General features: G+C 40.8%; 1 protein-coding gene across 1 annotated transcript in view; it reads left to right on the top strand.

The window, feature by feature from the left end:
- Positions 1 to 2851: 2851 nt before the first annotated feature.
- Morc1 (MORC family CW-type zinc finger 1) overlaps positions 2852 to 13604 on the top strand; it is a gene marked incomplete at its 3' end in the record, with an annotated part of 77890 nt that continues 67137 nt past the window's right edge. The window contains exons 1-3 of the mRNA XM_004648428.1: positions 2852 to 2916; positions 5244 to 5297; positions 8742 to 8776. Coding sequence (XP_004648485.1) covers positions 2852 to 2916; positions 5244 to 5297; positions 8742 to 8776 — 154 coding nt within the window. The remainder of the gene's footprint in view (positions 2917 to 5243; positions 5298 to 8741; positions 8777 to 13604) is intronic.

Raw genomic sequence — 13604 nt, 5'->3', positions numbered from 1 at the left:
TTTTACAGCAATTAACCACTAAGAAGAATGTATGCAGTGTGTTAATTATTGAAACTGTCCTACCAATTTGATTTGAAATTGTCTCATTGCTATTTGTTTATCAATAATATTATGGCAAAAAAGAGTGAGAAAAACATATTTTCTTTTTCTTTTCTTTGTATGTTTGAGAAAGGTCTACAGGATGTTCAGGGTCTCGCTACTAGATCGGGCTCCTAGTGATCCCCCTATTTACAACCACCCAAGAGCTGGGATTACAGGCATGCACCAACATGCCCAGTCTCAACTGCTGTCTCAGCGTATCCTGTGGGTGGGGCTAGCATTGCAGGCCCAGGGATCTATCCCCCAGCTCCTGAACGTGCATGTAAGCACTTTAATCCGCTGAGCTATTTGGCCAGCCCAAGTGATGAAAACTTATATAAGTTATTTTTTATACAACAGAAATGGTAAGTGTAGTTTGAAAGATTTGTAATCTTATTTAGGACTAGAACACATGCATTGCAACTGAAATATTTAGTTAATGAGACCTGAAGAGCCTCTTAGGCCAAATTGACTCTCCTTAAAATAAAGACCCATATTACAATGAACAAATGCATTCCTATTTAAATTTTTCCTCCTTGTTACTGCTTCAGTGATTTCATCATGAAATAAAATAACTACAGAAGCAGGGCTGAGGGAAGTGTGTCAAACCAAGTGTCTCCAAAGTGTACCTTGGTGAGGAACAGGTATGCTTTGTGTGATGGGGTGGGGTGAGCAGTGCTGGCGTGGGGAAGGGAAATGGCCTGGGGGAGTGTGCAGAGTGACCCTGAGCCTCTATTTTTGTAAAATAACAGTGGTTTTGTCTCCTCGCCTTAGGCCAAGCCGCACCACCTGGAGTTTGGGGCTGGCCTCGCACTGCAGGAAGGCTCTTCTCAGATCATATGAAGTACCTCTGCCATCATCGCATCTCTCCCTCTGCACAGAATTGGATATTACAGTCTTTATTAAACACAGGCTAGCATGAGTGCCCTCCCAAAAGGAAATAGTTTCGAGAGAGCAGTAGAAAACTAGGGCTGTAAAACAAATCCAGAAAGATCTGTCAAGCTTTTCTTGCCCATAAAATAAAAACAAAATGCTGTATCTTGAAGTTCTATGGAAAGAAAAGAAAAGGAAAGACAGCTTAAGTTGCTTAGTAAAGGGAATTTCGCTACCAAGACTTCACCACTGTTAAAACAAAAATGCACTCAGGATAATTACTTGAAATGTTTATGTTTACTTCTAGTCTTCAAATTAAAGTATATCATGTTTCTTTGGGTTGCCTTTCAAATTCCTTCCTCTACTGATTCCTATAAATGTAGTAGCTGCTAAATTCCTTTCCTTTAAAGCAGAATGACTAGTCCAAATTTAACATTTTTTTCCTGATTCTGAGAGCTCTATTGCCCAGATAATGCTACAAATCATGAATACATCTAGTTCATGTTCTGTCTAATACACACTCCTTTTTACAACTACCATGCAAAATGTTTTTTAAGTACTGTGGTGGTATCTTAGTTTCCAGGTGTGGTAGCCCTAGCCAGGGGTGGCGAACCTGCTGCCTGAGTGCCACTGCTGGCTGTGTCCATCACTGCTGGGCTGTGAACCAGAGTTCGAGCACTTACAAGTCAACAAGGGCCCCATTCCAGGCAGCACCTTTGCATGCAGCATTGTTGATAAACCTGGTTTCAGCTTGGGCCCTAGTTAATCAGAATTCAGTGTCTTGGTGACATAGGGGGAAAATAATTTGGGTGGATGACCTCCAAATGATATAAGGGAAAACAAAACTCCTGACCTGAAAAGTACCTGGATGAGTTCATGTTCTCTAAAATTGAAGAATGAATTTTAGGAACAAACACAGGTTATGAACAGAATATATTTATTGGGGGAAAGAAAGCTCCTGTCTGAGAAAGACAGGAGGGGGGCCCCAAGCGGGCTTTCCCTGGGAAGCTGTCTCTTCCAAGGACTTTTATAGAGTAAAGAATACGAACTCATCCAGTTCAGATCAGGAGATCATTTTTTGCCCTATGTCATTTGGAGGTTCCCAGTATCATTTGGAAGTCACCCACCTGAGATCAGCTTTTCTCCCTATATCAGTAGAACAAAACTGGTAAACCAATGAGATTAGAAACACCATTGCTCAGGTAAAATTGATTAAATCCAGTACCGAATGAGGAAGCGAGCCACATAGCAAGCGGGCATGAACATGGAACAAGGTCTCTTCCTGTTGAGGTTGGGTAATGACTCTTTTGGGGCTTTTTTAGGGTGATTGATACCTATTTAGAAGATCAATCCCTGATGCCCATCCCTAGGGAAGTATGTAGCTGCATTTGTTTATTGTTTTGTCTCAAGGTCTGGCCCATAGTATAGGGTCTGTCTCTTCTAAGTTGCAAAGTCACCTCTTCTTCCATGTTGTCTTTCAGGGCCTGGCCCTGTCTGCCTGCCTATAATATTTCTATCTAATTCAGCTGCCTGCTCTTGGGACAACAGTAGCGGAAGCCAGATAAGCTGGTCTACACAGCATCTGAGCACATCTGTACTCCACCCCCAACCCCAACCCCAATTATGGAATTTCAGTTTTTCCAGCCTGGGTAGCACCTTAATGGCTGAAAATCAGGTGAAATATGTTAAGGATGCACCCATATCCAGCACTCAGTTCCTGCTGGGGTCCGGGCTCCTCTGGGTTGTGCTCCTGGGTTGGAACCGGCCAGAGGAAGGGCCTGGCTGCCCCGCACAGGGCGCGCTAGGCGCTGCCAGGGGGCGCGCATGCGGCCGAGCGTGAGCTCCACGTGCGTGGGCGTCATGCGTGGGTGAGAGCCCGGTCTCCCAGATCGCTCTGAACATGGCTGAAAAGTACCCTTCGCTGCACAGGGCCTGCCTGCATCTGGAATTCATCCATGCCAACTCGTGAGTGTCGGGGTTGGCTGGGTCTTCGGGCAGTGAGAAGAGAAGGAAACTTGAAGCCAGATGTGGTGGCCACACGCACAATCCTAACCTGGGAAGGCTGAGGCAGGAGCCCTGCTGTGAGCTTGAGGCCGGCCTGGGCTTCGGAGTGAGCTCCAGTCTGCCTGAACTGCACAGCGAGATCCCGTCTCAAACGAAACAGAGATTTAGTACAAGAACTCATGAAATTCCTGGTCACAAGTATTACATGTTCCCAAAGGGTTATCTATTTTTGAAGGTTCTGGCCCTAGTATGAATTGCTAAAATCAACATGGTGGTCAACTAATACAGATGAAGCCCTTAAAACAAAGCCCATCTTCCCCAGGACCACCTCCCCCTTCTTCTCCAACTCAGCCCAGGACATAATTTCCTTTCACCTATCCAGCCACCTCAGGGAAGACCCCCACTCAGTTTCTCTGGTGTATCTAAACATCCTCTTTCAATCCCTCCCCTGGCATAAGGCCATAAAAGCCTCAGCCTCCCTTTGTCCAGTCCAGAGAATTTCTTATCTTCCCCAAATTCCTTGTGTCCTCAAAGAAAATATAGCCCTTTTTCCTTCTTCCTTCTGCCTGTTTCTCTGCTGCGCTGAGTACGTATCAATTTATACATTTAATTTTTTTGTATTCCGACTCAGTCAATGTACAGATTTTAAATTTGCTAGAAGAGCTTGTGATTTATTTATTTATTTATTTATTTATTTATTTATTTATTTTTAGTTGCAAGAGTTTTGTTGTTTGTTTGTTTGTTTGTTTGTTTTTCCCATAATTTTATTGAGAAGCAAATAGCAATGAGACAGTTTCAAAGCAAATTGGTAGGACAGAGGTTATGATTTAAAGTGCTAGTTTTGTAAAGAATGGCACGTACTTTTCTTGGCAGAATTTTAAGTTTTCATACCACCTTTACTTTGAGTGAAGGATACATGTATTTTTAAATACAATTGTACTGGATTTGATTCTTTTAAATTACAAACTTAAAAGCTGACCTGAACCATGTTCGAAGTCTAGCATCTCAAAAATGGAACTCTATCTAAATAAATTTTAAACCAATGCTGTCCTGTGGCCTGAGGTGTTTGGTGATGCTGAGATACTGCAGTTAATGCTTTTTTCTTGTACAAATGAGCAGATGCTTTTTGGTAAATGAGTCTCTTTTGTTTTTGTGGCCTATTTATTAAACATAAAGAAGTGCACTGCATACTGAGTTTTCCCTTAATGCCATTATAAGGGCACTGATTGAGTTACTTTAATCATGAAAGGAAATGCAAAGCGTGGGCCCGAAGCCTGCTCTCACCTGCAGAAGGGCTCCAGCTTTCAGGCGATTTAGGTGGTGAAGCTGTCCACCGCTTTCTTTCATCAAGAGCCGGTGGTGGGGCACGGGATGGCGTGATCACAGCTGGTCCGTAAGGTTATTAAGAAGTACGCTTTGCAGAAGTGGAAAACTTCCAGAGAAAAACACAGGTTGATGATACAGGGCACACCTGCCAATTCCTGAGCTGAGGGATGAACCCCCAAGACCTTCAGGTAGACTAGGGCTTTAATCAACATTCTTCAGAAATAAGTTGGTGCTAAATAAGAACTTAATGAGCTACTCTTTGGGGGAAAAGTTCATTTTTTTGAGTCTTGAACTTTGTAGTCAAGCTTACCTTGAACTCATGGCTGTCCTCCTGCCTTAGCCTTCCAAGTGTTGTGATCACAGGAGTGGGTAACCATACCTGGCTTGGGGGAAAGTTCTTAAGTACAGATTTATAAAGTGATTTATAGATATTTCATACATAAAATTTATGAAGAGAGTTGTTTAGTTAAGAGTCATCTAGAGATACAGAACATGCAGGGTGAGCAGAGAGGTAGGGGATGGAATCTCTTGGGCATTTGGCCCACCTGATGAGAGGGACTGAGAAGCCCTGTGCAGGCTGTGTGTGGGCTTCACATCTCTGCAGCTGTGGAGCATGGTTCAGGTCAAGTCCTATGGCCTCAGCTTCCACCCTTACCTGTGACTGTGGAATTCCTCCTGTCCATTTCATCAGGCTCACAAAGCGATTTTTAAAGGCAAAGCTTGTTTTTAGTGTTTGTTTCCTGAGGAATGATCAGGATATCCAGCCCCAGCTCCGTATGTTGGGGTCGTAACACAGAGCACCAACTTGAGAATCTTGGCTGGGCCGAACAACTTGTTTCTAGAGTAATTTCTGTGCTGTTCATCTGTCCAGGACTGCAGCTGGTTTGTTTGCATGCCTCTGCAGCCCCTACCCTATGACACACTTGGCTTAACCTTGCATTTTCCCTTTATTTCCTTGTCAGCACAACTCATGGTTTCCTCTTTGGAGCTCTGGCTGAATTGCTGGACAACGCGAGGTAAGATTTACCTGTGAACAGGTATCATTGAGAGAATTCCATGGCATACATCAAACCTGGTTGTGTTTGAAGATAAAAAGACACTTGAAATGTTTTGTGATTTCATTTTGTGTAAAAATCAAAATTCTTTGTGAAAGAAAGAGTCGAGAGGAGTTCTTTACTTTCATTTAAGATATATTTATCACCAGACTTAAAGGGCAGGTAAGTTGAACCTGTGTATTTGTGTTGATAACTATAATAGAGAATATTTGGATATTTTTTAAGTAGTAGATCAGCAGTCACTTTGTCTTGAGAATTTTCATTGGAGTCTGGGCCCTTGTTGAGGTCTGCATTGGAGTAAATTGTAGTTTAGAAGGAAATAACTGTCATTCCTCTCTCACTGTGCAACAAATGCACATAAACACACAGATGTGGGATGAGCACATTCGTTCTCACTGCAGATCTGAGGTGAAAATCTTCATCCCAGTTTGATACCTGTTGGAAATCAGAATATGGAGGTTAGACAATGTGTTCAAATTATACAGCTATTGATTGGCAGAGTTAGAGTTTGTATTTTCATCTTTTGGTCATAGAACCTCTGCACCCCATTTTACTGTCTCTGATGAAGGCACTGAGATTTCAAGAGCCAATTTAAAGTCTACTCAGTTGTATATTTGTGGGGACTTGGAAGGGAATCATATTTTTAAGCTAAATGGATTGTGACATTTGACTTGTTTTATATTGTTTCCATTTTATAGAAGATGTGTTCCTACTTTCTTTGCCAAAAGCAAAGTACACTCAGGATATGGTATGCAGTTTTTAGATAAGGGATCTCAGTAAGGGAACCTAAGTGCTGTGCCACTGGTTGATAACAGTATCTCAGCTTCTTGTTCCTGGCTTTTGGCCATAGAAGGGCAAGGGACCCTTCTGAGAATGTGTCTTACAGAAAAGTCAGTGAATCAGTTGTGTAGGAGTTTGTGTTCAGCACCAAGTAAAAAGATGCTGGCTTTCACTTTATGAAACCCTGTTCTCTCAGTTACTTTTCACTTGTTGCTGGGACAAAATACCTGACACCCAAAATTAAGGAAGGAAAGGTTTATTTAGCTCACAGTTTGTGGAGGTTTCAGTCCATACTTGGCTGGCTCCCAGGCAGAGTGGCACATGGCAGAGGGTAGCAGTTGATGGCTGCAGAAGACAGTGAAGAGCAACGGGAAGGTCAGCAGCTGTGGCTTCTAGCCTGTCTCTCTACCCTCCTTATAAGCAGGCTATCCTGGGGTTGGGGATGCAGAACTCACACAAAATCCCTGCCCTCTGCTTGCACAGGATGAGGATGTTTATAAACCAAAACTCCTGGCTCTAGGCTTAGTCACTTAGTTAAACTTCTAAACTTCTGAAGTTGACACAATGTATCAACCAGTACACCTGTCTTAGTAGAACTAAGGGAATCATAGAAAGGGAGAGAAGAGGACAGAAGAGAATGAAGTTGGCTCATGGAGCCATGAACTCAAGCTATAAGGAGCTAAGAGGACGCAGCTGTAGAGACCAAAGGCACATGGCTGTTCTGGGTGGCCACTGTCCTCTCTTGCAAAGCTTTTCTGTATCTGTAGCTTCTGTTGCTGGATGGTCCCTCTCAGAAACTGATAACCTTAACTCTGAAAGTTTTGTTAGTGCATTTCACAGAGGGCAGATAACGCTGAACTGTAGCAGAAATAGGACCTTGGGGGCAGTTCACGAAGCAGGGGGTGAGTAGGTACAGCCTACGCAGAAAGCTTGATCTCCAATTCAGGGAGCAGTCCATGAAAGAGCTTTAAATGTAGCACTTGTAAACTGAAAGTCCCTTAACCAGCTCTATCCTTTCTCAGATTTGTCTCATAATGATGTCTTGCACAATGCTCAAAAAGAAAAGCCAGGGACCGGGGAGATGGCTCAGTGGAATAAGCACTTCCCTGGCAAGCACAAGGGCCTCAATTCAATCCCCGGTTCTAAAAAAAAAAAAGAAAGAAAGAAAAGCCAGACAGTAAAAGAAAAAGGTTTAACAAACAAGAGGCACTACATAAATAATCAGTCTCAGTATACAGCTCAATTTGGCCTTGAACTTACTATGTAACTCAGGCTGGCCTTGAACGTGTAGGAATCCTCTTGCCTGACCCTCCCAAGTGCTGACATTGCCACCATGCCCAGCCTCCTGGAGAGACTAAAAGTAGCATTCTACAGAATGCTATTTCATCATAGTGAGGCTACTTTGTATAATACATAATTGCACAGTAGAGATACCTATGTCTGCATGTCATAGTGTTGCATCAAGGACTACAGCAGCATAAACAAAAGTACCTCTTTGTTGCATTCAAGGAATTACTCAAGAAACAGTGGCAGTAATTGCAGGTATCCATATAAAGAGGGTTTAGAAGTATCCATTGACCAGAGGAAGCAGCTATAAAGCACTAACATGGAGACTGGTAGAACAAATACACTGTATCTGCTCAGACATATTTGGATAGTTTTGGGTTTGGGACTGTGGAAACTTGTAGAGGTTCGAGCTTCTCCCTCGCAGTTGCACTAGTTGTGTCTGTGCTGAGCTGCCCTTCTGCCTGCTGCCTCCTTCAGAGACCTGCTCCATGTTGGCCAAGACCTCACTCTCAGCATCCTCCTTTCACACTGTGATACTGAAGCTAGGGTTTTGTGGCCTATCTTCTTTTCCTTTTAAAAGTTTTATGCTAAGAATAATTCTTAAAATTGCAAAAATAATATCTGAATTTTATAAAACAGGAGATAAGAAGAAAGGGAAAAAATGGGCAAGTTCATCACACAGAGTAAGTGTCTAATATTTTTCTGCCAGAGACCAGATGGCAAATGTCGTCACCGCAGGCCATGTGGCTTCTGTTGCTGAGTGAGCACTAGCATCATACTCTTGGGAGGTCACAGGCAACACACACATCAAGAAGCTTATGATGTGTTATGATAAGACTTCTACAACACAGTGTCCCCGATTTGGCTCAAAGACCACAGTTTGCCTTTTCTGTCTCCATTATGTACATATACATCATGTATGCTCTTAGTACAGTATGAAGTATATAGTAACTTGCTTTTTATTTTCATTTTATGAACTGAAATGCAGCATGGAAGTCATTCTGTAACTTACAGATCACTCTCCAGACATTAAAACATTCTGTATTCATGTTCACTTTGCTGAGCTCTTTGTATAAGTACCACTAAATCCTATCATTTCTTTTACTTTTCTGAATGTAATGTTCTTTGGTAATGTTCTCAAATTATGAATGATGATAGTTTTAAGTGTATAAATGCACAGTGAAACATTTTAGCAATTGATCTTAAAGCAATTTAAGTAGGTTTTTGTATTGTTTAATATTTGACAATAGATTATGCCTCACATAATCAATTCAAATTAATATAGTTTTTAAATATAATTTCTCACTGAAGTGGTGATTTTTTTTATACTGTTTCCAGAGATGCAGGGGCTGCAAGACTTGATGTGTTTTCAGGTGAGCAGATTTCTTTTCTTCATTTTTAATTCTAATGGAAATACTGTAACTTTTATTTTCCTTCATAAAATCAAAGCACATTCTAAAGATCTTTAATGTAATCTAAATGCTTCCTGAGCACAGTGACCCAATAGGAAGTCGGTTTGAGCAAAGTATATAGTGAGAGTCAAATTGGTAGGGGACCCATTTACAAAATTAGGTCTTCTAGAGTTTGTGAAAGCAGCAAAGTGATATGGAGCAGTAAATTTATATGCTATGAGAAAATTTTATTTTAAATGCACATTAATTTTTACGGTTAGTCATAATTAAGCATCCATCACCGTCAGCTTATCCCAGTTTTAAAATGAGTAAGTGAACAAACATGAAGTGTGAATGTTTGAGGCCAGAAAAATTCAAACCAAATATGTTTCCTTATTGGCTTCATCCACATATTAATTTCACTGGTTACTTAATTTCATTTGAATAGGATGCTAGTGACTGTAGGTTCTGTGCTTCAGCCATTAGGGCATTGCCTATAGTGGAAATGCTGCCTGCAGTTTCTCTGGCTGTTGGTCACCAGAGGACACTGACCATGATGTTAATCCATTTCTTGTTTAAAAGGCATTGCAGTTCACTTATCTTTTGTGAGCATTTAAGGTCCCAAATCAGATTCATGGTTGAGGTTGCCAAGGGAGATGTGGGTACTACAGGCACCCACGAAAATGGTGAACACTGCTCCTTTCCCCTGTACTTCCCAGGTTCTGAAATGTTAGTGAAATATGTCAAAGAATCAGATTCCTCACTAGTAGTAGGTCAGAATGTGACACTTTTGCTAGCACTTGCTGACGGGACCCTGGGATCAGGCTGCTTGTGGTCTAGGAGTGTCAGCTTCCCCTCAAAACTGGTCTTCCATGGGGAGAAGGAGGCAAAGGCCAGCTCTCTGCAGGCAGCTTACTCCCAAAGTAACATGAAGGTAGGGGCTGAATAGTTTATTCGTAGCTCTACAACCAGACAGACCAGGAAGCTCAGAATTCATACTTACACACTTTCACTTACTGCATTTTAGAACTGTGATAAGTTGGAAATGATATATACTATATTAAGAATGTCCATTAAATTAATGAACTTTAGAAAGTAAAGCTGTTTTTCATGGCAAACAAATTTACTGCTCTGTACTATGCTGATATTTCTATGGTGAAGAAAAGTTGTCTTCCCCGTCATACCCACTTACACGTGCTTGTCAGCTTTCAGTGGGGTTCTATCTCAGTGCAACCAATGGAAGTTGCAAAAACTCTAAATGGAAAGTGCAGTAAGTTAGTCACGGACCTTCCATGTGGAAAGTAGAATAAGTGTCTTCGTCTCTTGCTTAGGACAGGCTCAAAGTATGAAAGGAACACAGGGAAGAAAGAAGAGCTTCACATTAAAGACACAGGGCTTGAACAATGGATGGGAGCTTTGTCATATAGTACAGAAAAGAGGCTCTTGTTGTCTAAAACATTATTAAGAGAAAAAGAATGAAATTAGACTATTCAGAGATCTGTTCATATATTCAGCAACAGTTTGTTGAACATTTGTTCTTCTGGGTGTTGGGGAAAAGCATTGAGCGAAATGTTAAAATCTATGCTCTCATGAAACATGTGTTCTTTTGGGGAGGCAGGGATATTTATCCATCAACAGATGAATGGATGTAGAAAACATATTTTTACGTGCAGTGCAGTACTACTATATCATAAAAATAAACTTGAGTCTTTTGTAGGAAATTCCTGAATCTACCTTGAAACCATAATGTTAAGTGAAATAGATTAGACATAAATTTAAGCATTGCATGTTTTCTCTTATACAAGAAACCTAAGTTACAAATAAAGAGCAGCATAAAATGTAGATTATAGGGAGATAGATCTTCTCAAATGGAAAGGGATCACAAATGAAGGGAGAGAGGGAGAGGAGGGAAAAGGGATGTAAAAAGAAATTAAGATGTGCCATGTACATGTGCTAATTCAACACAAGGAATGTAAATATTACTGCAAATGTGAGCTAGTGAAAAAAGAAATGAATAAATATCAGGCAGCACTAAGGGAGAAAAATCAGGTTTAGAGAGAAGAGTATTGTGCAGAGTATGCAGGTTTTCACACGATGTTCTGGGAAGGTTTCTCTAAAGACCTGCATGGTGGGAGGGATTGCAGTATGGAGGAATCTGGAGAAAAACTGTTATGATGTCAGATTGAGCAGAGCTAAGGGTTAGAGGAAAAATAGATGAGTATCATGAACACAACACCAAGAGTTTTTTCTCTAGTCAGTGGACCTTTGAGGAGTTTACTGGTTTTGCTCTTCTAAGTAGACATGTCTTTGTCCTTCCTAAAATAAAGGTAGTAGAGGAAAAGCATAGCAGATAGCCTGGAGCAGTATAAAAGCAGAGAGAGGGAGGTTTGTCATGGAAGTGGTCTAGGAATGATACCATGAGAAGCTGAAGTAGGGTAGAGATCCTAGACATGGAGAATGGAGGTCAGCAGCATTTTATTCGGAGCACATTTCCTGCTCATGAGGAAATCATTTCCAGCTAAGAAGACCCAGAATCATGGAGCTCAGCAGCTGTGGTCAGAATCCACATGCTGTGTCCTTCTGGGTATGACCAGCATCAGCCAGGAATGAGTGTGTTAATTTCACCCCACTTTCCTAAGCACTCGGTATTATCATCAACTAACAAAATAGAAGCTTGACCAGTTTGAGGTGAAAGTGGTACTGTATAACGGCTGATATATTGTGTCAACTTGAGAAGTTTAGAAGAGCAACTGACTCATCAGTTCTGTGCCCTAGGGTGTAGAGGACATGCCCTAGAGTGGCTGTTTATGTCCTGGTGTGTTGTAATAGTTGATTCATTGCACAACGTGAGAAGTTTAAGCAACTCAGAAGGAGGCCAGGGTCCTCACTTCATAAACATCCTGAGCCTATGCAAGAGGAGGACGAGATGGTGTGCTACATCCACCCTAGGGCAGGAAGCCTGCGTGCAGTATAAGGGAGGAAAAGAGGGTGTTTTTTTCCTTTTTGCTCTTGTTGTTTTTGCTGTCTTCCACCACCGTGAACTATTGCCATTCTGCCCTGCCGCCTGCCTTGGAGCCAGCTGATTATGGCCAGAAAGCTCCACAAACTGAAAGCTAAATAAACATTTCCCTCTTTAATTTGGATATTGAGTATTTTGTTCCAGCAATGAGAGAAAAGTAACTAAGACACACTGATTTCTTTCTTTGCTTACATGTATTAAATTACCTGTTTATATGTATTTTTATTACAGTGAATCATCATTAGCTATCAACCTAGTAAATTGATTTTCTTCAAAACAAAAACAGAAACTAGACCAGTGCTCAATACCCGTAAATGGAATTGTTCTGTGGACACATAGTTAGCCTGAGATTTGATTAGTTTTCTAATGATTTAGTGAGACCCTGACTTACTCTCTAATTAGTTTCCTTCAGATAATTGGGTGGCTATGAAATTCAGGTTAAATAGGTTCACCATGGTATGTTAGTTCTAGTAATGGTGGATGTGCATTGAAAACACTCAGTGGTTACTAAGTGTCACGCACTGGCCTGAGAGGTGAGTATACACAGTGCCCACTTTTAAGGAATTGACATCTTAGTGTAGTGATTTTTGGAAAATGTAGTATGTATTTGTACTTTTAGGGGTAAAAATCTCACAGTTTTTGTCTTATCTCTAAGATACTTACATTCTAAAAATTTCTAAAAATGATTGCTCATAAAGAGAAGTAGATATATGAATATATGAGTAGGTATTTTTAAATTATGCTATGAAAAAGTATTAGGAAAAGTACATTAATTCTGGGTACCTTATATATATGGGGAAAAGATCAGCAGAGCATCCAGAAGAAGTGTTTTGTTGTTGTTGTTATAGGGAATCACTCTCAGGACCTTGGGCTTGCTACGCGGCTACTGTGCCTCTGAACTGTGTCCCTGACCTCAGAAGGCTTAGGTAAACTAATCATAGAAAACAGGCATTGACCAGGGACTGAAGTGCAGAAAGAACAAAAGAACAGGATGTATTATACCTTTCTCTTTTTATTTCTTCTTTGGAGTTCTTACACTAGGGAGACTGTATGATATTTACACATGTGGGTCTTGTTTATTTCACTTATGAGTATATCTTCAAGTGGCATCCACTTAAATATAAAGACTTCGAGTTTATCATTCTTTATAGCTGAGTAATACTCCATTGTATAAATCTTTTTCAACCATTCCTCATGTGACAGGCCTCTTGGTTGTTTCCAAGATTTGGATATCACAAATTGTGCTGCTATAAACATAGGTGCACATATACCACTATGATATGATGTTTTCAGTTACTCTGGGAAAATTCCCAGTAGGGGGATAGCTGGTTTGAATGGGATTTCCAGGCTAGTTTTTTAAGAAGTCTCCACACTGATTTCCATAATGGTTGCACCAGTCTACATTCTCACCAGCAGTGAAGAAGGGTTCCTTTTTCCTCTCAGCCTCTCCAACATTTGTTGTTGGTTGATTTCTTTATGACAGCCGTTTTTTATGGGGTGAGATGGTATCTCAATGTTGTTTTGATTTCCATTCACAGATGGCTAGTGATGTGGAGCATGCTTTTTTTTTTTTTCAAATTGGTAGGACAGTTTCAATAATCAACACATTGCATACATTCTTCCTAGTGGTTAATTGCTGTACAAGATGTGGACATGATATCCTACTTATAAACACCATCAGAACAAATCATTCTATTCACTAAGAGAATGTAACTATATATCTATCCTAACCACTTTGAATACACAGATACAAAATGGACATTCATCTGTATACCCTTTTTTTGTTAAGTT

The sequence above is a fragment of the Octodon degus genome, unplaced genomic scaffold (assembly GCF_000260255.1).
Source record: "Octodon degus isolate 3935 unplaced genomic scaffold, OctDeg1.0 scaffold00410, whole genome shotgun sequence".
Classification (NCBI taxonomy): domain Eukaryota; kingdom Metazoa; phylum Chordata; class Mammalia; order Rodentia; family Octodontidae; genus Octodon; species Octodon degus.
This window is presented reverse-complemented; position numbering and strand designations above follow the sequence as displayed.